At 42.8% G+C, this 26,203-nt stretch overlaps 1 protein-coding gene across 2 annotated transcripts in view; it reads left to right on the forward strand.

Annotated features, from left to right (window-relative positions):
* Window positions 1-2,376: 2,376 nt before the first annotated feature.
* LOC144818567 (E3 ISG15--protein ligase HERC5-like) overlaps window positions 2,377-26,203 on the forward strand; it is a 400,809-nt gene continuing 376,982 nt past the window's right edge. Inside the window, exon 1 of one of the 2 annotated variants that reach the window (XM_078676098.1) lies at window positions 2,377-2,680. In XM_078676098.1, the coding sequence (XP_078532224.1) occupies window positions 2,440-2,680 (241 nt within the window). In that variant the 5' untranslated portion in view covers window positions 2,377-2,439. The remainder of the gene's footprint in view (window positions 2,681-26,203) is intronic. The other variant, XM_078676099.1, reaches the window with a different exon arrangement.

Genomic DNA, 26,203 nt, shown 5'->3' on the forward strand with positions numbered 1-26,203 from the left:
GTTTATTTATTTATTCATGCATTTTTATATAGCGCGGACTTTATCCGAAGGCGTCAGAGCGCTTCATGTTAGGAACAGAAATGAAACATAATGAGAGACATTACAAAAGAACAGATTGCAAAAACATACGTTACTTACATAAGGTAATAGTGACAATTGTGAGCAAACAAAATACATGAGGTAGTAAAAACTGTGAGCAACCAAAAATACATGAGGTAGTAAAGTTAATAGTGACAATCGTGAGCAAACAAAATACTTGAGTAAAAATTGTGAGCGACCAAAAATACATGAGGTAGTCAAAAGTGCACAAGAGGAAAGTGACAAGTGTGCAATTATAAGAGAAAACAGAGTATAATTTGAGGTATAGTACTGCAATAAGTGCTAGACACTCGGGCACAAGAACAAGCGTTATGTGGGCAAGGTGGCACTTGTGCAAGTATCAAAAGGTAAAAATATGTGAGAGGAAGCAACCGTGGGTTACAAGGGCAGAGTGGTGTGTGCATGTTACAAGAGGGCACCGAACACAAGTACATGGAAAATACTGCAAAAAGTCAGACCCTCCAACCACAGGCCTACACTGGGAAGGCACTTCCATGGTCATGGAAAGTAGAAATTATCAGTAGTTGGAAGTCTTCCTCACAAATAGCAAGAGGACGTGAATTACTTTTGGAGGTGTCTCTGGAGGAGGTAATAAAAAAGCATCTGACTTCTCTCAGGGACAGTTTGCAAAAGTATTTTCCGGTGGACAACGATCACTTAAATGACTGGGTCTTTGAACCATTTCTGGCAGAGGTGACAAGCCATATCCCAATCCGTATGCAGGAAGAACTGATTGATCTCCAAAGTGACCGCACCCTGCAGATGCATTTCAGCAAAGTCTCACTGCGAGAGTTTTGGCTGAAAATTTCTGCAGAATATTCAGCTTTGCAAGAAACTGCCATCAAAACTCTCTTGCCTTTCAGCTCGTCCTATTTATGTGAGATTGGGTTCTCAGCACTTGCGGTACTAAAGACCAAGTACCGTTCAAGACTTGATGTGGAACACAACCTGAGGATGGCAGTGGCATAAATCCATCCGCAGATTGACCGTCTCTGTGGTGGAAAACAGGCACACCCATCACATTATTGTTCGTGGTGTTATTATAAATCTGTAATTTGTAACAAAGCATCCCAGTAAAAACAATTTACGCACATTTTATCTTGGAAAATTTTGTTTTGAGCTGTGTAATAAGCCTCTGTGATTTAACCACACCCACTCACAAACCTACAGTTAACTAAACTCTTATTGCGTTGAACATTATTTACCGGATATGGGCCGGGACACGCGGGTGGCGATCAATCATGTAGTGTCATGTAGTGTACCAGATTGCAGAAATTTCTGTCAGGTGGTGGGGGGGGCCCGACATTTAAAAAAATTAAGCAGGGGGGGATCAACCTACAAAAGTTTGAAGACCTCTGCTCTAGTGTAAGAGGGCTGTTTGGGTTTGGCGCGCTTTTCTGGTTAGTACGCAGTCTATGCGCCGCCCCCCTGCTGACTTCTCTGTTTGGGCAGTTATGGGCTCTGCCACGCTCTTCAGTTTTTTTTCTTTATGTGCACTTATCTTTGGCCTCGGTCCTGGCTGTGATCCGTTGGCGCTACTCGTGTCTTGCGTGGTCTCTCCGGTTCTTGCTGCCACAGGGTCTGTATGTGCTGGAGCTTCCGTGATTCTCTCTCGAGGGTTCTGGTCGCGTCCCGACCTCGTCACCACTGTAATGTTGCTACTTTACAATAAATCGATGACCCAGTTATAAGGTAGTACGTTTCTTTATTTCTTACAATTGCTTAACTGAAGAGCGCCGAGCCGGCGCTGTGTCTCTCTCGGAACTCGCGCCTCCAATGCTGGATGCGCGCGCATCTCCTAAAATGGCCGCCGCACATCACGTCATGACGTGACGTGCATCAACTAGTGAGCGCCACTACATAAGGCATTTCGAAAATGTCTATTTCAATGAGGAATAATCTGCTAAAACAGTTTCAATTAATCTAGGGCTGAAAAGAATGATTACTAATAAAATTAAGTATCGTAATAATGCAGCAACATTTTCATTTTTGTGCCGCAAAATTTGCTAATCTATCGCGCAATATACTGGGGGGGGTCTGGTTTTTAAATAAAAATGCGTCTCTTTTCAAGTTCGTAATGCTACGGTACTGACTGCGTCGGGTTTGAGGCTTTAAAATTAGATTGTGAAAACCTTTTCTTCACGTTTTCCCTTCCTCTGACTCAGGTTTTCATTTCCAATCTCGGGGCTCTGGTTTCGGTTTCCTTTCTGTTCCTAGATATGCGGAGACAGGGTTTGCCTCGAGGGCTGAGTCGTCACCGCCGTCTCCAGAAACGAAACTGTCCCGCAACAGTGAATATATCTGCAGGCGTTGGGCGCACTTGGTATTGCGGTCCTAGGCATGGGTAAGAAGAGAGCTTCGGGGAGCGGTGCGCCGCTGGCAGGGGGCGCGCTTCCCAATCTGCCCTCATCTCTGTGGTTCTATACGGCTGGGGAATGCCAGCTGAGCCGGTGCCCCCTGGAGTTCAGTGGTATTCGGCAGGTGAGCTGCAGCCTGCGCCATGTGGCTGTGGTGCTGAGCGACGGCAGAGTGGCCCTGTGTGCCACACAAGAGGCTGGAGCACTTCTGACTGGAAAACCGAGTGAGTGGCTGACGGCTAATAATATATGTATTTTTTATATGAAACGAAAACTTAAACATCTTCTGTCTGGGAGTTCCATACACTTTGGCGATTTTAGAACGTTGATTTTTTTAGAGGGGGAGCTTGCCATATCTTTACATTCACTAAAAGTGTTTTTATTTATTTTTTTTACTTCTGGCGTTAGCCAATATCTTCTAATGTTACTAAAATTATATACGTAATATACTTACATGAGTTTTCGGCCAGCTCTCTCCATTCAACGGTCTGTTGTTGTGTCATTCACATATTTCTTCTGCCCACGGACAATATGCGTCAGTCCACTTCACGTAGTTGTCGAATTGGGGATCAAGCATTTAAAATGAAATAGGTATCGCCTTTCATTAGTTAAAGCCATTTGCTTTGCTATACAATACCATTAGCAAAGCAAATGGCTTTAACTTCATGAAAGGCGAGACCTATTGCAGTTTCAATGTTTGTTATCTAGGCATGCCCTTCCTGCATGGAGCTGAAGCCCCCTCTGCCCCTGGGACAGTCACTGCATGCATGCCCTGATGGAGGCACCCCCACCCGTCCCTTAATGAGCTGTCACGTGAGGGTTGTCCATCAGCACCATTGCCACATGCCATTTCCGAGTGGGAGTGGAGGCTTAACCACACGGACACTGGACCCCCTGCAGGGGGCGCCCCCTTATGCTGCCCACTCATTACTTGCACCCGGATTTGTTCTGTCCATTGTCATTGCATGCTTTACAGAGGGCTGTCCCCGTTACTATTTCATCACCTGTAGGGGGCTTGGGCTAATTGTTTATGCATGTTTGACCTGTAATGGGGGCTTGCAGTGGGATTGTCCCATTATTATTTGAATGTGTTACTGTAGCCAATTTACCCCCAATCCCCCGTGTCGTTTTCTTATTCCATCTGCTGCAAGGTGCTTTCTCTACCCATTCGTTTTTCCGCACCTCTAGGCCGAAGATGGTTTGTCCCCTCTTTCATTGCAGCACCCTGCCCTGTACGAAGCTCCACTCCAGTACTATTTAATTCTTTGTAATGGGCTTACCTCACCCTATTTCCGTGCAAGGTATCTGGACACAGCTACCCTGTGCGCGATGGATTTCCCCTCCATCACTGGGAGAGGCCCGTCGTCGGAACCATGACTTCCCCATCAGCCCCATTAGGAATGTGCACTGTGCAGACTTATTTTGTGCGGCTCCTACCCTTCACTCCCATTATCATTGAGACGTGCCTGTCCTGGAAGGAGGTCGCCACCTCCCCCCACTGTGTGACCCGCATAGGGTTTAAATATACCGCACACTAATAGCCAAATCCCTTTCTTATTAGGACATTTGTTTTTAGAGAAGTTTGATGTCTATGGTATAATTGGAGCATGCTTCTGCAGCATTTAGGGCCCTCTTTTCCAATTCCGTTTGGGCCCTGTGTCCAATAGGGCACATGACACTGCACTTGCCATTGGACCATACATACCTGTTCTGGAGGGAGCAGGGGTGGGCCTTCACATCCTCCATTACTGTTGGAGCATGCCTGCCCTATAGCAGCGTGACACCATTTGTGCCAGATTATTAGTTGAAGATGCATGCACTGTCCCCTTGTTACAAGGTGTCTGGCCACCTGCAGGCAGGCTTCCCGCTCCTACCCCATTCTGATTGTATCATGGCAGGCCTCCACAGCCAATTACTCTACCCGTCCTGTGGGGTATGGCTGCCACCCCTCTGGATCCGTGCGTAATATCTTGTCACCTCCTAGAAAAGGCCACACAGGCAGCCTCGGTGACACCTCTGGTTCTCGTCTATGCACCATCTCCTCCACCCTGGGATGTCTTGGGGTACCCAGTAGACCGTGTCTTGGCACACTGTGCAGCACACACCAGTTATTCAATGCGCTGGTTGAAATGACCACCCCTCCCTGTGGAAGTGTCACCTTGTGACCAAGCACCCCTTTCTGAAACAGTGGTTTTGCTCAGCTATACCGTCCACAAATGCGTTGTGTCCTTTACATGAAGCGCCTTCCACAAAGCTGGCTGGTGGGGAGGGACCTCTTTTCCTACACCCCACCATAACTCCTTTCGAATAATTGTATTAAATTGCCGTCTCATGGCATGCACAGGCGACATAACCATCCTACCCGCTCTTTCCCTGTTTTATTAGACATTTTTGCTTAATTGTAAAAAAAAAAAAAAAAATAACAAGCAGCTGTGTCTCTGAGAGAGACAGAGGGAAGGGTCTGCTCGGGTAGAGAGGCAGAGGAAGGGGAAACAAATAGTGCTTCCCCAGTAATTAAACCCCATAGTCTAACGCTGCCAGAAAAAGATCAAATCTCGGTGGGCGGGGCCAGAAGGGGACAGGGCGGCAACAAGGAGGGACTAAGAAGCCTCCTTTACAATGAGAAGCCTGCGTTTAGCCTAAGCTATGACGCGAGCCAATGGGAAAAGGGGGCAGGGCTTCAAGTCTCCTTCCTCGACCATATTGATTTCAAGAAGCTCTCTGATGCCGATAGCAGCGCATGTGCGCTGCTTTCGCCAGCCGAACCCTAAAAAAAGTAGGGGAACTGTAGGTGGAGAATCAGAGTGCGGGAATAACCCGAGAACTGAATCAGTTGGCGGAGTCACAAGTGTGGCCAGAAAGTGCAAAACATCCCAATTTTTTGTATTTGTTTTGCATTTCACTGACCAGTTACAGCTTATTATGTTATTTAATTCAAACAATGGATACGCACGATTATTTAAGGTTTAATATGAGTTATTGACATTAAAATACAATCACAAAGCAGGAAGGATATTTGTCCATTCACAGAATGTCCCAAATACAATTAAAAGTGAACTCAGAGCCATTTGTCTCTGATCCATGGAGTTTCTGTCATCAGCACTTCTCCACCCTTTTTCCACAAGAGCAGTTCCAACATTAATGGCAAAATATCCTAGTTTGCAAATGTTTTCTATATAATTATGGCTCTGCAATATTTGCCACATAATATAACATCTGATACATAATCTGCTACATAATCTGACTGACAATTTTAACTAATAAATTGTTTGTAGCTCAAACAAATCAAAAGTTACTAAAAAATGTGACTTGTGTTACTGCGAAGTGGATGGCTCTTTGCAAAGGTTGACTGATCACCTTTCTCACTGCTGCATTTGTATGTTACACTGGTACTAATAAGGCAAAGTCTTTCCAGAGGATGTTAGCATGTGTAAAAATGTCAAAATAATAAAGTGTCAGAAAATATACTGCATTATGTTGCAGCCTTTTTTTGCTGCATAATTTAGTCTACACTGCAGCGTAATTTAGTCTTCTTTTGTTGCATAATTCCAGTGCCCCCAAAGCAGGCATCACATCTTAAAAGTGCTTGTGCATGAAGCAGAGAGAATGTGAAGTTTGCAAAACTTAGTTTTTTTGTGCGTGCCTATCCTGCATTGCCAATCCCTGGTGAGTTGCAGCTACTTCTGCTGCTACTACTGCTGAAACAAGGCCAAGTGAGGCGGACTGGCCTGATGGGCAGGGCTGGCTTTAGCGCTGGTGGTGCCCTGTGCGACAGTGTTTGTTGGTGCCCCCCAGTGACCACCTCCTCCACGGATTCTCTCACTACCACCCTTTAACAGTGCCCCTCAAGTCTCCATAACTGCTCTTTCTCAGATGCATTTAATTTTTTTTACAGCGCCACTCATACCAGTGTAGAGTTTCAGAGCACTTTACATCACACACACTACTCAGAGACAATCACGCGTGTAAATCACTGTATAGGAAATGTTACATAACAAAGGACTACAATATGTAGGAGTCACATGACAACCATACTAGTGGGCAGTGTAGTTTAATAGTGATTGGTCTGGACAAACACAAACTTAGAATTTAAAATGTAATACCATGGTTTTTTTTTTCTTAAACAGAACTGATTTCTATCCAAATGAACACTTTTTGCATCAGTAGGATAATCAGAGACAGGGGTGGGGGGGGGGGGGGTGGGGAGGGGGGAGATAACGCTCTAATTTATACCTTGCAGTTTGCATGCAGCTCTTAGATGACAATAACTCACTGTTCTATGTTAAGATTTTAACTTCTAAACTGCAAGTAACTAAATATCTGTCTCACAAAAAAGCTGTAACCCACTGACCTATTTACATTATGTGCACTTTGTGATCTGCATGGTACATGTTCTTTGCAGAAGGCACATTAACCCTCTACGCAACCATTCCATGAATCAAAACTTCCACTAGACACAACTCTGATCTCTCTATGGGAAGAACATTAATCAATGAAGTTATCATAACATTTTTATTGTTGCCGAAAATTGCTGTAGGCCAGGAAGGAGGCAGCAAGCACTTTTAAAACCATAATATACTTGCCACCGAAAGTCAGCACCCGGTGCAAATACACCGGTCGCACCGCCGTAGAGCTGGCACTTTTCAAGGGTCCTGTGACCTCAGTGACAGGTTCACTGTTGCTCTAGGGTGTGCTGCTTCATAAGCCTGCCCGCAAGACTAGAGGTGAACTTCAGTACGGATTGTGGTGGACAGGCATCCAAATTTAACCCACACTTGCCCCCACTAGGGTAAACTTGCTGTTGCTAAGACACCAGGGCTTCTGTGGTCTTGCAGGGCCTTCTAAGGCCTAGCATAGGAATGTGATCCCTCATGAGAGTGGTCTGGGGGACTGCTCATGAAGGCTGAACCTGGATCCCCAGTTCCAAATTCGGCAGCTCTGACCATAGTGCCACATCTACTCCCCCACTGAACATCATACTGCCCCACAGAGAGGTACTCGCACGGCCTTCAACTACAACCCAATTGAACCCTGCTATAAATACCTGGATGCAACTCAGTTCGAATTACGCACTAGACAAGAGCAATACGCTGCCTAAAAAACGTGACAACATCCTGAAAAAAAGAAAACACTCAAGGGAATGCAAGATTAAGTTAAGCATGTGAAATGTAAGCAGGAACAACATGGTTACCTTAACGCATTTACACTCAATAGTCGGAAATCAGTGAGTTCTTTTGCCTGAAAAGTTAAGGACATGACTACAGGGCCAAGAAAGTTTCCGCTTCAAATGTCCATTGCTTATATCATTATAAAACGCAAGCAGTATGGTTTAAAAAGACCACATCCATGAACACCGAGCCGAGGTACACATTTTGTTTTCCAATCCACCCATCAATCCGGCATTGCAGTATCCCCAGGAATGGTGTACTTCCTCATTGAGGGAAAACAATGCTGTTCAATGAAAAGATAAAACAAAAGTAGCGCTTCACTGGCAAACTCTTTAAAGTGACACTAGTATATTTGGGTCTGAATCAAATCAATCTAGACACTTTGTGAACACTGTCTTGCTTTATTTAGTTATTTATTTATTTTTCATAGTTGAAACTTTTATTTCTCTCCATCCAGAGTCTGTACTTTGGAATAGAATAATGGCAGAAAAAGACATTTGCAGCAAAAGTATTTTTCTTTTTTGGATCCATTTCACAAGGGAACAAATGAACCAAAGAGAGGGTGAGAACCTTTTCTTGAATTCACTGTTTTCATGAGGAGGAGCGAGACAGAAAGAGGGAGTAAGAGGAAGAAAGGGAGAGGGGGCAGCTGCCAGCGACAGAGGAGAAATGGACACTGTCCTTGTCTTCTCTGGCAAGAAAGAAAAGACAGAGTACTTTTCCTTCTCTGTCCACCGCCCGTCCCCGAACTGCCAGTAACGCCAAGCCTTCTCCGCAGGCCTTGGCTATTTCTGCCGTCCTGGGACGCATTATTAAAATGAAAAAAGTAGGGCCACGGGATCTATTGAATTATAGAAGTAGGGGCACGCCGTGCCCTGCAGTACCGCCCATTTCGACCACTGACTTCACGCATTGGTTATCTTCACTGTGAGCAAAGGCGATCTGCCCAAGGAGCACATCCACATACGAGGGAGTTTTCCTGTGGAGCCTGCAGGGGCGGCTCCTTCATGTGGGCGGAGTAGCGTCGCCATTCTGCTTTCTCACAGTGCGAGAAGCAGAAACCAAACGGTATTATAAATGTTATGTTTCTGCTTCTCACTCTGTGAGAAAGCAGAAGGGTTTGGTTGGGGCCGGGCGGGTGTGCTCTAGGGAAGGGGAGGAGTGGCTAGCCCGCTGCTGAGGGTGCTGACCAAACCAGTCATGCACACTCTGCCTTTTCTCCATGTAGGCTTCATGCGGCCTACATGGAGAAACTGGCCTCCCCATGGACGCCTGGCTGGTCGGCGTCCCGACCAATAACAACGCTACCATTGCAGCATTATGATTGGCTTAGGGGAGGGGAAGGAGGCTTCCTGATTCCAGGAGAGGAGCAGATGCGGGACCGGACCGGCGAAGGTAATTTAATTTAATTAAAAATTGTTTTTTAATTAATCTTCCCCCCTCGACCCCCCGCCCCCACACCAGCGAGTCATGCCGGCCCAGACGGAGAGCCTGGCTCTTCTAGGTTCTTGTGTGCTTTTTGAGACCAAAAACCTGTTTTTGCCCTTAGCCAATGTTTTTTTTTTATATTGGCACAGACCCATCTCCCCAAACAATTACATTTTATAACAGCCACGAAAAGGCAAAGCAAATATTGCCAAAAGGCTAGAAGGCAATATCAATCCTATTGGCTTTGCCAATACTTCACACTGTTTAGTTGTGACAGACAGTTAGATCTGTTCAGCCTCTTGCAACATATCATTGTGATATCATTGGTGTTCAAACTTTTTCAGGATGGATAGTAGTTTTATTTATGGGACTTTTGCATCTCGAGTATGTGATTTTAAAGCATTTGGTGACCCTGCAGAGGGATGAAGATCTTGGTACTTCTTGCCCCAAGGAGTTAACCCCCACAGGGGGCTGGACGTTGTTCACTTCCTTCCAAAGGGGCTCAAGAAACAGTTCGACTACCCTTGGCTCAGAGAGGATATTATCCTTACTACCAATATAGGAGAGTGCTTATTTATTATATGGGAGAGTGTCAGTCAGTAGGTGTGGCAATTTAGGCAGTGGGACCATGTCAAGCCTGCATTTTTAGCCTTATACATTAGTGACACCCAGGGACCTATCAGCCAGATTCATCATCGGCATGTTTTGCGAGTCTGTAATAGCGAATAATAAGGAATCGCTATTACAGACTCGCAAAACGGGATTCATGTAGGAATCGCAATATTTATTGCGATTCCTACAGCTTCCTTATTTGCGATTAGCTAATTGCTAATCGCAAATCAGGAATAACTCCATATTCGTTCCTATGGGGCTAAAGGCCCATAGGAGTGAATGGGAAGACATATCAATGTGCGAATCGCTATTAGCGATTCACATTTTGATTTTGCGATTTCAAGGGTGCAGGGGTGTCCAATGGACACTCTGTTGCACCCCTGAAATGTAAATGTAGCCTGATGTTGCGCACACACATGTCCAAAGGACATGTGTGTGTGTAACATACCACTTAGAAAAATGCACTTTAAGTGCATTTTTCTAAGTTTTCGCTATTTACCACGAAGTTACACTTCGCGGTAAATAGCGGCCAGATATAGCGAATTCGCAAATAAAAAATGGTTAATGAATTGCATTTAAGGAATTTCAAATAGAGATTCCTTAAATGCAATTCCTCGCAAATATTCGATTTCGCAATTAGCGATTTTTGCATTTGGGATGATGAATCCCAAATGCAAAAATTGCGCTCGCAAAAGGCCAGATTCGCAGAATCTGGCCCTTTGCGAGCCGATTTTTCTTTCATGAATCTACCTGTATATCACAAACTGCAATTTGTAGTATGTTTAGTAGTACTACATTAGTACTACTCATGTACTACAAAATGGTATTCACAAATCAACATGAGGAGACCACTGCCTTTCCTATCATTTCTATGTGGAGAACTCAGCGAATGCAGACATTTCTGCACATGTAAGACTACATCTTTGCAGTAAATATGAGAGGGACAGGAGAATTTCTGGAAATGAGGAATGCTTATTATGAAATTAGAGGCGTTTAGGGGGGAGTAAGGAGGAGTTTTAGGAGGACTAAAAAGGGCTTAAGGGAGGTACACCCACCTACCCACAAAAGAGTAAGCTCATTGCTATTCACAAACTGCATTTCCAAAAATACTACATTCAAAACAGTCTCACCACAGTTGTAAATATTCTCCAGCTCAAACTTGGGGTGTGCGATAAATTCAGCTACAGCGGTGGGGTTTGCGGCATTTGCAGCGTTTTCCTCACTCCGGGCTACTCTTGTGATGCGGCGTTCCGGCAAAACTCCACCAACTGTCGTGTGAATGTCTTTTCTTGCACGTGGCTTGCCAACTTTAAGTCGGTGAGCGAGAATTGGTGTCCCCTAGGGCGATTTTCGGGCGCTAGTGCAGGACCCGACGAGATTTTCTCAATGCAGGCGGTCGCAGGCAGTCGCAACCATTCAGGGTGAGAAAGCTGCCACTCATGGTGAGAAAGCTGTCTCTCCAGTAGATAATCTACTTGAGCGACTGCAAAGAAGCAGCACTCTCTGGCACAACATGAGGTGCATTTCGCGCTGATTTTGAAACACAGGACATGCTCCCGGCGCTAAAAAGTAGTGTGACATGCCACTCTCGGAACTCTGTGGAATCTTGCAGAGGTTTTATGTAACTCAGTGGAATTCCACAGAGTGAAACTCCACACATTCATCCCACCCCTGCCTGAGACCTGGAGTAAGCCCAGCACCACACATGGCCAACCACTGGAACTACTACACCATTCAATAGAAAATAATGGTGGCAGGGACTTAAAATAAAACCCCTTAGGAAATAATATTGAAATCAAAGAACTTTTTTCATCTTTTAAAAGAGATGCACACAGTTTATTAAATGTTAAATTATTATAGTTAATTAAAAACAACATTATTTTCTCATAATCTTTTAATAAACTTATTAAAATTTCAAAATAAATGTAACTCATTGTTTTGTTAAAATGAATTAATTCAAGTTAATCTTGTACATACATGTTAGTCATTTTTAATACATTTTCTATAAAAACAAAATGTTATTGGATATGGGACTTTTTCTTAAATAAACCTTTAAATAGTTGTACATGAATTAAATACATTTAAATGACATTTTTTTTACTACATTGGTAAAATATTAGTTCTGTAACAATTTGGTGAATTTGTTCTAGCTTTAAAAAATATGAACATAATTTAGATTAATATTTAACATTGGAATATTTTTACTAGTTTTCTTTAACGTTTAATAACCATATTTACTTTTCCCTGTACTCAATGGTTGAGTCCTATTCCTATATGTGTAAAGTTACCAGTAGTAGCTTTGCATTGGTTTCAGGGTATACTGTAGCAAGGCTGCCTCGATGGTCTGTCAAGTAGTTGTGTGCCTCACTTTACAGGGGCGGCCTTAGGCATGTGCAAGCTGTGCACCTGCACAGGGCCACCAAACCTCAGGGGGCCACCACGCCAATATATATATCCTTAATATAATAATCCTCTGAGGATGGATACATATTTGCGTGGCTGCACCTGGCAGGGATTTGGCGGCCTCCGGCTCTGTTCCACTTCCAAACACCCTGACACCCCCCCTCTTCACTGGCCTCCGCGCTCCGCCCCGCCCGGTCTCTCTCTTCCGGGGCCCTCTACCCGCGCTCCCTGCCCAGGGCCGCCATGAGCCTAGAGCCGCCTCTGCACTTTAGAATGTTATTTTGCCGAGGATTAAACGTCCTCAGCACTTTACTTTATGAGTGATTTGCGGCAATTTGATTGTAATTACATAAGGGATAAAATAGCCCCTGCTTTAAATTATAAGAATAAGAATTATACATGCATTATACAGTACATTATAATATATAACAAGATCGAAGGCCGAGTTCCTTTATAAGGGTATGGAACTACTCCGTGACTTGCAATATCCTTATTATGTATGCCAGGGGGTACTTTATCCCTTATAATTCATGGTAGCACAATCACCTTTCCCACAAACCACTTTAAACCTTGGTGCGGTGCGTATCTCCTTCATATGAAAGAGCGAGCAGGTTTGCAAACATGAAGAATGAAAATAAAATCTCTAGTGCAAAATTAAATATTTGCTGCAAAGAGATATTAGAAACAGTCCAGTTTAAGTCAGTTGTGTTTCAGTTTTAAATCACGTTTATTTGGACCATTGGTCCACAAACAATACATATCTTGTTACATACATCTTAAAACACATTCCATGATAAAAACCCTCTGTAACCCAAATTACGGATAAGCTATTTACTAAAACTCATTTAAAAGGTATAAAAAAGTGCCTTCACTCTTTACATAAATTTCCCGATAGCAACGGCAATATCTAATTGGGTCATTTCAGTCATCAAGGTTACAGCCTGGGCCCTTGTTAGAATCTCATATTTCTTAAAGATCGGTTTTAAGAACATAATTCGTTGATCCAGAAACTTGACAATCTATTAAAATATGTAGCAAATCACATGAGGTGCCGAAAGGACAAGTGCATTTTCCCGTCTTATCCATCATTGCACATTTTACCACTTTACTTATATAACACGGGTTCACCCCAATTCTTACCCTAAAAACCTCACTTCTGAAACAGCAATCCGGTAAGCTATCAATATAGGGAAAGCAATGATCATTTTTCCGTCCGGCAGTCATAAAATGCAGTGAGGTTTTGTTTGCAAGATAATTTTGGTCCTGTGCATTCGATATCTCTTTCCCCAACGTCCTAAGTATCTTCTTGTGTAGGCTAACCATAGAGATAGTGGGGCCCACATTAATCTCCATCATACGACATAGCTTCATCATAATCACCCTAGCCTCTCTTGCCCATTTTAGTTTGCTATTCTGTATTTCGTTTTTACACCATTGAGATATTTTGGTGTTTTCGCCTACTCCTAGGCGTTGCCAGAAGCTAAGTAGGGCCATACCGTCTAGAATGCCCCATGAAGTCAGTCCTAATTCCAGTCTTACGGCCTGGACCATTGCTGATAAGGGAAGTGTAAATAGATTTTTTAGATTTTTACCTTCCTCAACATCCCAGTCTTCTTTGTCACTCAAATATAACAATTCAGCGCCGTACAGAAGTTGTGGGGGAACTATGGCCGAATAAGCTTTTAGCACTGGCCGATCTGACATAGCGCCATAGGATTTATTAAACAATTTCAGGCCGCTAATCGATGCAGAGGTTCTTAAGTTTGACGCCTCTAGGTGAGTTTACCATTTCATACTTTTCTCAAACCATAGCCCCAAATACCTGTATTCAGTAACCGATTCCACTTTCTCTGTCCCTATCCACCATGTGAACCCAGCCTTCCTCCGGTCAAAGGTCAAGGTTTTGGTCTTATCCATATTAATCACAAGTTTTTTCTTGGAGCAGTAATCGTTAAATATATTCAATTTCCTTTGCAGGCCAACTTCGGTCTGGTCCATAATCACCAGATCGTCGGCATAAAGTAGGCATGCTTACCATCTTGTTTCGGGCTTGCCCCAATGACGTTCCCCAAGGTCACTGGCAAATCTGCTAAGAACAAGGAAAGCAGCAGGAGAGCCAATACACATCCCTGCCGCAGCCCATTTCCAATCATAAACTACCATCTATATCTAAAATTATCTGGGCCCAGTTTTTATATGGAGCATTTGGATCAGATGTAGCGGATCATTTGGGATTCCATATCTGATTAGGGCCTCCCGCAACAGCTCCCGGTCCACCAGATCGAAGGCTGCGCAGAAGTCTACAAAACAACAAAATAAACGTCCCCGCATTTCCGTTGATTTCCGTGCTATGGCCCAAAGAGCAAAGCAAGGGTCAATTGTGGAATGGCCTGCTTTAAACCCCCCCTGTTCCGGGGAGATAATCTGATTTTCCTCTGCCCAGTCTTTTAATTAACCCAGTATGGTTTTTGCAAAGATGTATTCCCCTATATCTAGGAGATTTATCAACCTGTAGTTTTTCGGTATTTTGTGATCGCCCCTTTAAGGTTTCGCCTGTCGAAAGCTGCGCACCGCGCAGCTTTTCGGTGCAGGCGAAATCTAATGTTTACAGTATGTGTGTGTTGTCCCACCCTCTCTTTCCATTGGCTAGCTCCATAAATGGAGGCTAGCCATTGGAAGAGAGATCTGCTCGTCATTCTGCGAGCAGATTCGTGGGCGTTCCCGCGATTTTTACTCATCCCGCCCATTTTCGTGCGTCAGTGCGGCGGTGGGCGGGGTTTATTTATTTGGCCGTCCATGTTTCTTTTGGTCATTCCGCGGCCGACCGCCGCCGGAGGAAGTCCAGGTCCAGGCGAGTGCTTTTGATTGTGGCCGTTCCCGCCGCCCCCCCTCCCGCTGTGCGTGTGCCCGTTCCCGCACCCCCCTCCCGCTGTCCGTGCCTTTCCCGCCCCCCCTCCCGCTGTCCGTGCCTTTCCCGCCCCCCTCCCGCTGTCCGTGCCTTTTCTGCCCTCCCTCCCGCTGTCCGTGCCTTTCCTTGTTCTGTTTCCAACCCACTGTGATATAGCACTTTAATCCAATTGCTTTACTTTAGATGAAGCAGGACTAGGAATACCAGAATGGAAAGAGTTGGTAAATGAAAGGCCTGGGCCGAAATATAGTGTCCTAATGGCATGGAGTTGTTTGGAAAAAGTAGTTCGGCGTTATGAACACATGCGTGTATTAGTCAAAAAGCCTGTTAAGCATCAGTCGGGGCACTTAACAGGCCAAAATACCAAACATCTGTTGTACTCGTCAATTAGTATTAGGAAAGGGGCCCTCAAAAATACCGTGTGTCCGTTCCCGCACCCCCTCCCGCTGTCCGTGCCTTTCCCGCCCCCCTCCCGCTGTCCGTGCCTTTCCCGCCCCCCCTCCCGCTGTCCGTGCCGTTCCCGCCCCTCCTCCCGCTGTCCGTGCCTTTCCTGCCCTCCCTCCCGCTGTCCGTGCCTTTCCTTGTTCTGTTTCCAACCCACTGTGATATAGCACTTTAATCCAATTGCTTTACTTTAGATGAAGCAGGACTAGGAATACCAGAATGGAAAGAGTTGGTAAATGAAAGGCCTGGGCCGAAATATAGTGTCCTAATGGCATGGAGTTGTTTGGAAAAAGTAGTTCGGCGTTATGAACACATGCGTGTATTAGTCAAAAAGCCTGTTAAGCATCAGTCGGGGCACTTAACAGGCCAAAATACCAAACATCTGTTGTACTCGTCCATTAGTATTATGAAAGTTGCCCTCAAAAATACTGTGTGCCCGTTCCCGCACCCCCCTCCCGCTGTCCGTGCCTTTCCCGCCCCCCTCCCGCTGTCCGTGCCTTTCCCGCCCCCCTCCCGCTGTCCGTGCCTTTCCCGCCCCCCCCTCCCGCTGTCCGTGCCTTTCCCGCCCCCTCCAGCTGTCCATGCCTTTCCCGCCCCCCTCCCGCTGTCTGTGCCTTTACTGCCCTCCCTCACGCTGTCCGTGCCTTTCCTTGTTCTGTTTCCAACCCACTGTGATATAGCACTTTAATCCAATTGCTTTACTTTAGATGAAGCAGGACTAGGAATACCAGAATGGAAAGAGTTGGTAAATGAAAGGCCTGGGCCGAAATATAGTGTCCTAATGGCATGGAGTTGTTTGGAAAAAGTAGTTCGGCGTTATGAACACATGCTTGTATTAGTCAAAAAGCCTGTTAAGCATCAGTCGGGGCACTTAACAGGCCAAAATACCAAACATCTGTTGTACTCGTCCATTAGTATTAGGAAAGGGGGCCTCAAAAATATGGAAATCATTTTCGCCCCAATATCGCTATGCTTGAGAACAGGACAATTAACATGCAACAAGCTGTTTTCCCTACTTACTCAAGTCTGGCTTACTTAACTAGACATGTACCCATTTCAGCCAAATGAGCCACACAGAGTTTTGATGTTTGTTTAAAGGGATGGGGTGAGGGGGCACTTTCTTTCTATGCTGATGCAAATTTAAAGATTGCGGATGGTCTACGCCAAACCAGAAAATCACATCTTTAATCTAATATCTCTCCCTTAAAAGGAGTAAGGAGCATATCTATGCAAGACCTTCACCTTACAGAAGTGAGGGAATGCCTGTTGTGAGGAAGAAGGTTGCTTGTTTCAATAGTCCTGCCCGAAAGGAAAGGAAACGCATGTCGCCCAGATGGAAGCTGCCTAGTCTAATGGCATGGTACCGCATGGTTGTATCCCGCTGTCCGTCCCCCATCCCGCTGTCCGTGTCTTTGTGTATCCCGCTGTCCCACCCCCCCCCACCCCCGCGGTCCGTGTCTCTGTTTAGGCACACCCAGGCGCTCCTGGCTGTTCCCATCCCATTTTACAAGAGCCCAGCCCCATTAGCCCATTGCTAATGGCAATGTAAATGACAATGCCATTTATTTATCTGTTTTCAAAACCAACACATAAATACAAATTTTGTCATTTACAATGCCAATAGCTCTAACTTTTCCAAAGGCAAAACCATTGAATTGTAAATGCTTGTTATGTATTGGTCTTATAATTGCACCCTTCCAACTTTCTGGTACAATTCCTGATCCCAGAATTACTTGGAACATCTTTGCTAAAAACTCAGCCCACTATTCTGGTCTAGATTTTGTTATCACTGCCGGAACGTTATCTGGGCCTGCAGCACGGGTTAGATTCAAACTTGCTATGATTTGTTTTATATACCTTGGGGTAATATATTCCTTTATGTCCTCCCTTACCTGTGGCCAGTCTGAGATCCTTGGCTCTTCTTGTATTGGCTATTTCCCGTAGATTTCTCCCAGGTAGCCCACCCAGTCATCTTCAGGAACCATACAATCCAAGGCACCTACTTTCTCACCCCCACTTTCTTGGACTAATTTCCAGAATCTTTTAACGTCTCCTGGTTTCAATTACTTCCAACATATTTGCCCAACACTTATCTTTATAAATTATTTTTTTGTTCCGAATTAGTGTTTTATATTTTAACCATAGTTGCTGGAGCGACAGATATAAATCCACCTTAAACCTAGCCTATAGTCTTCTCTCCTTCTGTCTAATCTGTGCCTTGGATGCCCTGCACTCGTCATCAAACCAGGTCTTCCTTTTATTAGCACTATGGCTCCCCAATCCTGACTTTCTAGCCTTAAATTTTGTCTTTAAGGTGTCCGCCCGCTTAGCTATGGTAGATTTAAACCAGGAAATTTCATTTCTAAGTTGAAATTCTTCTATAGGGATTGCCTGCTGGATTAGCTTTATTTTTTCTATATATTCATCTGTTGTACAAGTCGTCAGCCGTTTTGGATAGTCCACGTGAACCTGCAGAACCCTTTCTCTATTTTTACTTCTCGGTAGGTGTAGTTCTGCCCTCAATGGATAATGATCACTACCTGTCATTTTCACCACCTCAAAGTTTTTAAGTAGCTCAAAGCACCAGGCCTGGCAAAACACATAATCTATTGGGCAAACTTGCTGGCCCCTCACAAAGGTCCGTCCGCTGGCCGATTTGGCTGTAATCTTCCATTTGCGCTTACCATGCCCAGTGACCCCATCAGCTGGGTAAAAGATATGTCCTGTGGTGAGATCTCTCCTCTTGGGAAGATGGCCACTTCAATATTTTAAGATTTTAAAAATTCTTTGTGCCAACTATCCACCCTTCGGGGGTCTAATCTATGATTGATGTCACCTACCACCAATAATATATCCTTCTGGTACTTAACGCTAACGGACGCTATATCTTCTTTCAATTTTCCCAGGTTCACATTATATTCTCGGTCCTTTCCCTTCTGTATATATACATTTATGATACATATTCCTTCATAGCGGGGATCTGGCTTCTGCAATAGAACCCTACAGCCTAATGCTCAATCGCAAAGTAGTTTTAACTTTTCAGTCTTCCTAGCTATCTGTGAGGAAATCAGTGTTAGTTGACCCCCCGATGGCCTCCCCAGGTTATTTTTCTTTGCTGCTTTAGAGTATTGGACAAATCATTCTGTAACTAAGGTTTCTAGGGTATCGTCACACAGCCAGGTCTCCTGTAGGCACACCATATCATTACTTTTTATAAAATTGATCAAACTTAATCTGTGCCGATATTTTCTTATAGCCATTTATATTGCATGATAGGACTGATAGGCTATGTGATGACCCTTGTTCCTAGTCGATTTCACTCAGAAATCCCTCCTCTTAATACTCCCTAAATTCTGGGGATGCAAGGACGTTAAACCTATTTCCGACAAATATATCTTTTCCATATCTTGCAAATTCGCTATCAGATATAGTTATTGTAAGACCCTCCTTCTTATTCCAATTTGAGTTAATTAACCTTATCTGCCGTAGTCCTAGACCAGCATGATTCGTCAGGAAATGCTGTCCCTGTATTCCCTCCTTTCTTACCAGTCTAATCCCTTCCTTTTGTAGCTCATTACTGGCTTTTTCCACGGCGTCTTTCACCAAGGAAGAGTAAAAAAGGACCTTGGTCACATCACCCCCTGTGCTACTTGTAACAATCCCAACTTCTCTAAGGTCCTCTGTGCCAATACTGCCGAGACTTGCACCTTTTGCCATGAAGAATAGAAGTTGAGATCGATTTAATGGGTTTAGTTTTCTAACTTTTTTCCCGCCTTTACCATTACTATAAGGTTCTAGGAAAACCCATAAGACGGGGGTACATTCTTGCCTTACCCCCTTTAATCTGGTTTTCCTTTTCTTTATCATAGGATCTCCCTCATCTTTTTCTATAGGGGCCTTGCTGCATCTAGGATTTCCAGATCTCACTTGTGTTATTATCCTCCTATCAGTAACTTTCCCCTCGTTCCCCTCGTTCTCCTCCTTCTCACTCATTGGAGGTGCCAGACCACTTTTACTGCTCTTTGATCTTTCTAATCTTTTCCGATATTCTTCTTGTTCCACTAGGGGCTTTACCTTGTTCTCATTTGGTCTTTGCATTATTTCCCTCTCTTTACATTCTTGCTCCATCTTTTCTCCTTTCCCTCTTCTCAGCTTCCTTACATGATGTTTTGTTAAATGCCTTTTTGAGAGGGTGACCTCCCCCCCCGATCTTGGGAATCTACTGAAATAATATCTCCTTTCATCCCATTTCTTCACAATCCTTGGCTGCCGGGATATATATACAGTTGGTTCCTTTTTCTTTAAATTAGCAGCCCTTAATCCAGCATCCTCCTCCTCATTACTGCCTGCCCCCTCCTAATCTCCGCCAATCGGTCTAACTAAAACCAGCATTAGTCCTCTAATTTGAGTCAGCTCACCCAACATTGCTTTAGACTGCTCCACTTGTGTTTTTAAGAGATCATTATTTAACCTCATCACTGCGGCGCGAATTCCACTGCAGTGCTGAACATTCCGATCGCGGGCGTGGTCATGACAGCTCCCGGACATTATCAGCACAAGCCCACCGTGACTCATGCCGGCCGGCCGGGAGCCGTCATGAGCATGGAAGAGGTTAATACAGAAACCTCAAGCAGGCCTTGCAGGGTTTTTTGGAGGATCCACATAACCCCCAAGCATGGAAGTACTCGAGGTTCCTGTAACCTCAAGCCCATGCAGTGGCAAGTGTAAAATTCCATTCCCTGTACCAAAAGAGTAGTCCACACCCACGTTCTCCTTAGGATGGGTCATTGTTCCATTTATGTCTTTTATACTTAAAACCTTGCTGCTTGATGTTACATCCTCGCCTTCACCCTCCATATCACATTCAAGTGACCGCTGGAACATTCTTGGCAAGGAAGACACCCGTGGATTCAAGGAAACCCCAGATATATTGAATATAGGCTGGTTTGGGGAGGTTAAATCCACCTAACCCTTGGACTCAGAGGTTGGGTATGCCACGGCACTTGCCTCCTTGTTCGCCACATCCTTCCCCTTAAAATGTCTTCCCAAGAAGTCTTTAATCGAGTTAGAGACTGATGAGCCACCCTTTACTATTTTTGGTTTTGCTGATTACGGCGTTAATGACAAAGATTGCACATTTCTTGATACTCGTTTCGTCCTTCCAGCTGGCTCGCTCAGCGCCCCCTTTGATTTACCTACTCCACTCCCTTCGACAGTCACTGGAATGTTCATCTCAGACTTTTTCCCGTTTTTTGTGGTTTTACGGGTTCTTGCTTTGGCCGGTGCCATCTTTTTAAATTCTCTTCTTCGTTTGACACCTTTGTTCTCGGGTCACAAATGCTATGGCCTGGTTAGGTACTACTTTCCCGTCCCAATCTCCGCTGGGGCTACACGGCCCCCTTTGCCAGACTCAAATTACAGCTTGTGCACATAAAACTGCCGCCGTTGCTTATAGGTAAAAATAATGTCCTCAGTTGTTAAGGAAAACAATTACAACTCTTCTACATTTTAAATAAAATTGAAAAAACTGCCCTACACTTACCTCTGTTCCACGGTTTACCGCTGCACACTTCCAACCCCTTGCTACCATCGGCAGGTTACCAGTTCAGGTGCTGTCTCCAGCTCTACTCAGCTGGTGTCAGACAGTGCTCCTACGGTCCCGCATTTCACTTGGCATATTGAGGACTAATACCGAGTGCCTACAAACACTGTCTCTACTTCTCTGCCAATCCCTGGCAGTGTCTGGTTCCCCCTCACGGACCACAGCCACTTTTCAGGTCCTTCCACACAGGGCGCCTCGGATCCTCTAGGCACAGCGGGTCCTCTGCCCAGCACGGCATATTAAGTGGCGTTTGTCGCGAAGGCTGTTGCCGGTGTAGGCTCCACGAGAATCAGCTGGTGCGCGTGTGCGCATAGACGCAGTACGTCAAACGTCCGACGTCTGCTCCATCGAATTCAGCTCGAATTCAGCTTCCTGGGGTGAGAGCGATGCGAATGTGCGCGGCAACCGGGAACAGGAGTCAAACAAAAGTCAGTCAAAAAAAGCTGCAGTAGCTCAGAACATATAGAAATATGCAGAAAGATTCTCGCTTTTCTCTATCTAAGGAGTGGACAAATAAACGGATCACTGACAGAATATCGACAGTCACAATATCGGGATGACACAATATCGAGGTAAAAATATCGACTGCCAAAATATCGACTTCCTATCTTCAAACAGGTAAGTACAAAAATATCGACTCCAAAATATCGAGTGTAAAAAATATAGACTGTCAAAATATCGAATTTTTCAACTGTCTTAAAAGTAATTTAAAAGTAATATAATATTAAATAAAATTATTTTTAACTTATTTAAAATACTTAAATAAATGTAACATTAAAAAATAATTAATATAACTTTAAAAAAATGATTTATTTTTAATACATATATATATATATATATAAATATACATACATATTATTAACAAAACATATACAATATTATTACCGTAGGATAGCAAGAGGTTTAAATTTACTGTAACGACTCCAGTGAGTGCAACAGAAGAGAAAGCGTTGGATAGCGTAAGGGTAGAAATTACTATTCCCACTCCAGAGAGTGCAACAGTAGGGAAAGCGTTGGATAGCGTAGGGGTAAAAATTACTATTCCCACTCCAGAGAGTGCAACAGTAGGGAAAGCGTTGGATAGCGTAGGGGTAAAAATTACTATTCCCACTCCAGCGAGTGCAACAGTAGGGAAAGCGTTGGATAGCGTAGGGGTAAAAATTACTATTCCCACTCCAGAGAGTGCAACAGTAGGGAAAGCGTTGGATAGCGTAGGGGTAAAAATTACTATTCCTACTCCAAAGAGTGCAACAACAGGGAAATCGTTGGATAGCGTAGGGGTTAAAGTTACTATTCCGACTCCAGAGAGTGCAACAGTAGGGAAAGAGTTGGATAGCGTAGGGGTAAAAATTACTATTCCCACTCCAGCGAGTGCAACAGTAGGGAAAGCGTTGGATAGCGTAGGGGTAAAAATTACTATTCCCACTCCAGAGAGTGCAACAGTAGGGAAAGCGTTGGATAGCGTATCAGTAAAAATTACTATTCCTACTCCAGAGAGTGCAATAGTTGGGAAAGCGTTGGATAGCGTAGGGGTAAACATTACTATTCCCACTCCAGAGAGGGCAACAGTAGGGAAAGCGTTGGATAGCATAGGGGTAAAAATTACTATTCCCACTCCAGAGAGTGCAACAGTAGGGAAAGCGTTGGATAGCGTAGGGATAAAATTACTATTCCCACTCCAGAGAGTGCAACAGTAGGGAAAACGTTGGATAGCGTAGGGGTAAAAATTACTATTCCCACTCCAGAGAGTGCAACAGTAGGGAAAGCGTAGGATAGCGTAGGGGTAAAAATTACTATTCCCACTCAAGAGAGTGCAACAGTAGGGAAAGCGTTGGATAGCGTAGGGGTTAAAATTACTATTCCAACTCCAGAGAGTGCAACTGTAGGGAAAGCGTTGGATAGCGTAGGGGTAAAAGTTACTATTCCCACTCCAGAGAGTGCAACAGTAGGGAAAGAGTTGGATAGCGTAGGGGTAAAAATTACTATTCCCACTCCAGAGAGTGCAACAGTAGGGAAAGAGTTGGATAGCGTAGGGGTAAAAATTACTATTCCCACTCCAAAGAGTGCAACAGTAGGGAAAGCGTTGGATAGCGTAGGGGTTAAAGTTACTATTCCCACTCCAGAGAGTGCAACAGTAGGGAAAGAGTTGGATAGCGTAGGGGTAAAAAATACTATTCCCACTCCTGCGAGTGCAACAGTAGGGAAAGCGTTGGATAGCGTAGGGGTAAAAATTACTATTCCCACTCCAGAGAGTGCAACAGTAGGGAAAGCATTGGATAGCGTAGGGGTAAAAATTACTATTCCAACTCCAGAGAGTGCAACAGTAGGGAAAGTGTTGGATAGTGTAGGGGTAAAAATTACTATTCCAACTCCACTGAGTGCAATAGTTGGGAAAGTAAATACTACATATATAAATATAAATAACATAAATAGTAATACCAATTACAAATTAATTTAAATATTTTACAATTGTATAAAAGATATTAAATAATTATTTCTAAATACAAATTAAAAATATTTAATTCTAAAAATTACCTACTAATACTAATTAATTACCTATTAACAATAAATTAATTTACAATAAAAAATTTAATCAATTAATTTTAATTACCAATTATATTTTAATTAATTACCTATTAATAATTAATTAACAATTAATTCTAAATAAATACCAATAAATTAAATGACATAGTTAATTAATTATAATTAAATTACTTCCCACTCTATTCCCCTATAAACCCACAACCCGCTACAGAATATAAATTAAAGAAATTAACATATTTATCAATCAATCAATTAAAATTATTTACCAATTAAATTTAAATTAATTAACAATTATTATGTAATTAACAATTAATTCAAAATAATTAACAATAAATAAATTAACATATTTAATTAATTATAATTAAATTACTTCCCACCCTATTCCCCTATAAACCCACAACCCGCTACAGAAAATAATTTAATAAAATGAACATATTTATCAATTAATCAATTACAATTAATTACCAATTATATTTTAATTAATTACCAATAAATAATTAATTAACAATTAATTCTAAATAAATATCAATTTTTTTTTTTACATATTTAATTAATTATAATTAAATTACTTCCCACCCTATTCCCCTATAAACCTACAACCCGCCACAGAAAATAAATTACTAAAATTAAAATATGTATCAATTAATCAATTATAATTATTTACCCATTATATTTTAATTAATTACCAATTAATAATTAATTAACAATTAATTCTAAATAAATATCAATAAATAAATTAACATATTTAATTAATTATAATTAAATTACTTCCCACCCTATTCCCCTATAAACCCACAACCCGCTACAGAATTATATTACACAAAAAATAAAAAATAATATTAACTTACCTTAAATTCGATATTTTTGTTGTCTATATTATGTCTAGTCGATATTATGTCCATTCTATATTTTTGATTCGATATTCTGTCCATTCTATTCGATATTAATTTTTTCTAGTCGATATTTTTGTTTTCTATATTATGTCTAGTCGATATTATGTCCATTCTATATTTTTTACTCGATATTGTGTCTAGTCGATATTAAAAACTCGATATTTAGACTCTATACCCAAATAAACATATTCCCTCTGCTTGTCATTGTAAGCTAATAAAATAGAGCAGAAGAAAGAAAAGCAACATTCCATTTGTTGCTTTAAACAGCTGCCTTAATTATGCTCTGTGACCTGACCTGCCTTTCACCTCAGCTGCTGGCTCTGGCAGTATGAATTGTGACATCAGAACTCTACTGTAATAAAGTTATCATAGTCAAGGTCTAATGACTTTTCTTTACAATCGGCGACTTACTGCATCACAAGTCGCCAATTATAAAGAAATTAGTGACTGCTGTATATACAGGGATTACAGAATCCCATGTAATATAATAGCCTATAGCTTTTTCTCGTGTCAGAACTTAGTTTAATTGCTATCTGTGTTTCTTTGATTGAAAACAGGAATGGTGGGATCGATCCATTAATTGTGTCACTTGTTTGTGTTTGTATTTCCTCTATTGGTAAAAAGTCTGATGAAAATTATATTTTTCCTGTATGAACTTAAGCCTGTACATTTGGGTCCCAAACTACTCATAACTAAAATACATCATAAAGGTATATAAGAGGCATGGTTCTCAGCAGGGCAGTTTTTGTTAACATTTGGTATACGGAGGAGAGGCATTGTTATATATGTCGCCCCCATTAGTTCTCTTCTCCTGTGTTGCTGGTAAAAGCAGGGGCTGACGATGGTGGGTGTTGCACATTACATAAAAATATAAATAGGCAAAAAGGTAAATACAGGCGTTTCTCAATTTGGGATTATCCACGCGATGTCACTCAGAACCCATTAGTGAAAAACAAAACTGTAATTCACTGTCACTCGTCCATAATTCTATAATTTATAATTTAATGTATGTTTTCTTTCTTCTATATATAACTCTTGTGAATTTAATGCATGTTTTGTGTTTCACAGTATATGCATTTGGCAATGCATACCTGCCTTGTAATGTGAAAAGTAAGTGTGTGTGGTGTTTGTGTTAGTTCATGGATTGGGTGTAATGTACCATTGCTTCTGTGTGCTATTATCATCCTGTACTTACTTCTGAATAATTTTTCTCTAGTAACTTGCACAGACCGGGGCATTGTAACATGGGGAAAAATAAAACATCCAGAAATTTTCATTAGATATTTCACTAAAGAGAATAACTAGAGCATTTTTTCTTAGTTTAGAGGTTCTGTTTGACGTGCAAAAGCTATAAGTAAATCTGTTTTGCTGACCCAACCAGCGATTGCTCTGGCGATATGATACTGTCTGATCAGTGTGTGGCCAGTAAAGCTAGTTACCGTGAGGGCCATTAGTCATAGTTACTGCGTGGGGCAATGTTTTCTTATTACAGAGTGAGGCAATTCAAGCTTGTTCATTTGTGGGGTCATTTTTGCCAGTTATTGTATGGGACGTTAACGCTTGCTACTGTGTGCGACCATTATGTATGGATATTAAAACGTGTCGTGGAGCAGGGCAATTGCTGTGACGGGCCATTATGCTTCTTACTGTGTGTGGCCATTGATGAACAGTTACTGCCTGTGGTCACTGGCACACATACTTCTTGGGGTCACTATGACAAAATACCTGAGGCAATTGGTACATAC

This window comes from Lissotriton helveticus, chromosome 2_1 (genome assembly GCF_964261635.1).
Source record: "Lissotriton helveticus chromosome 2_1, aLisHel1.1, whole genome shotgun sequence".
NCBI classification, from domain to species: domain Eukaryota; kingdom Metazoa; phylum Chordata; class Amphibia; order Caudata; family Salamandridae; genus Lissotriton; species Lissotriton helveticus.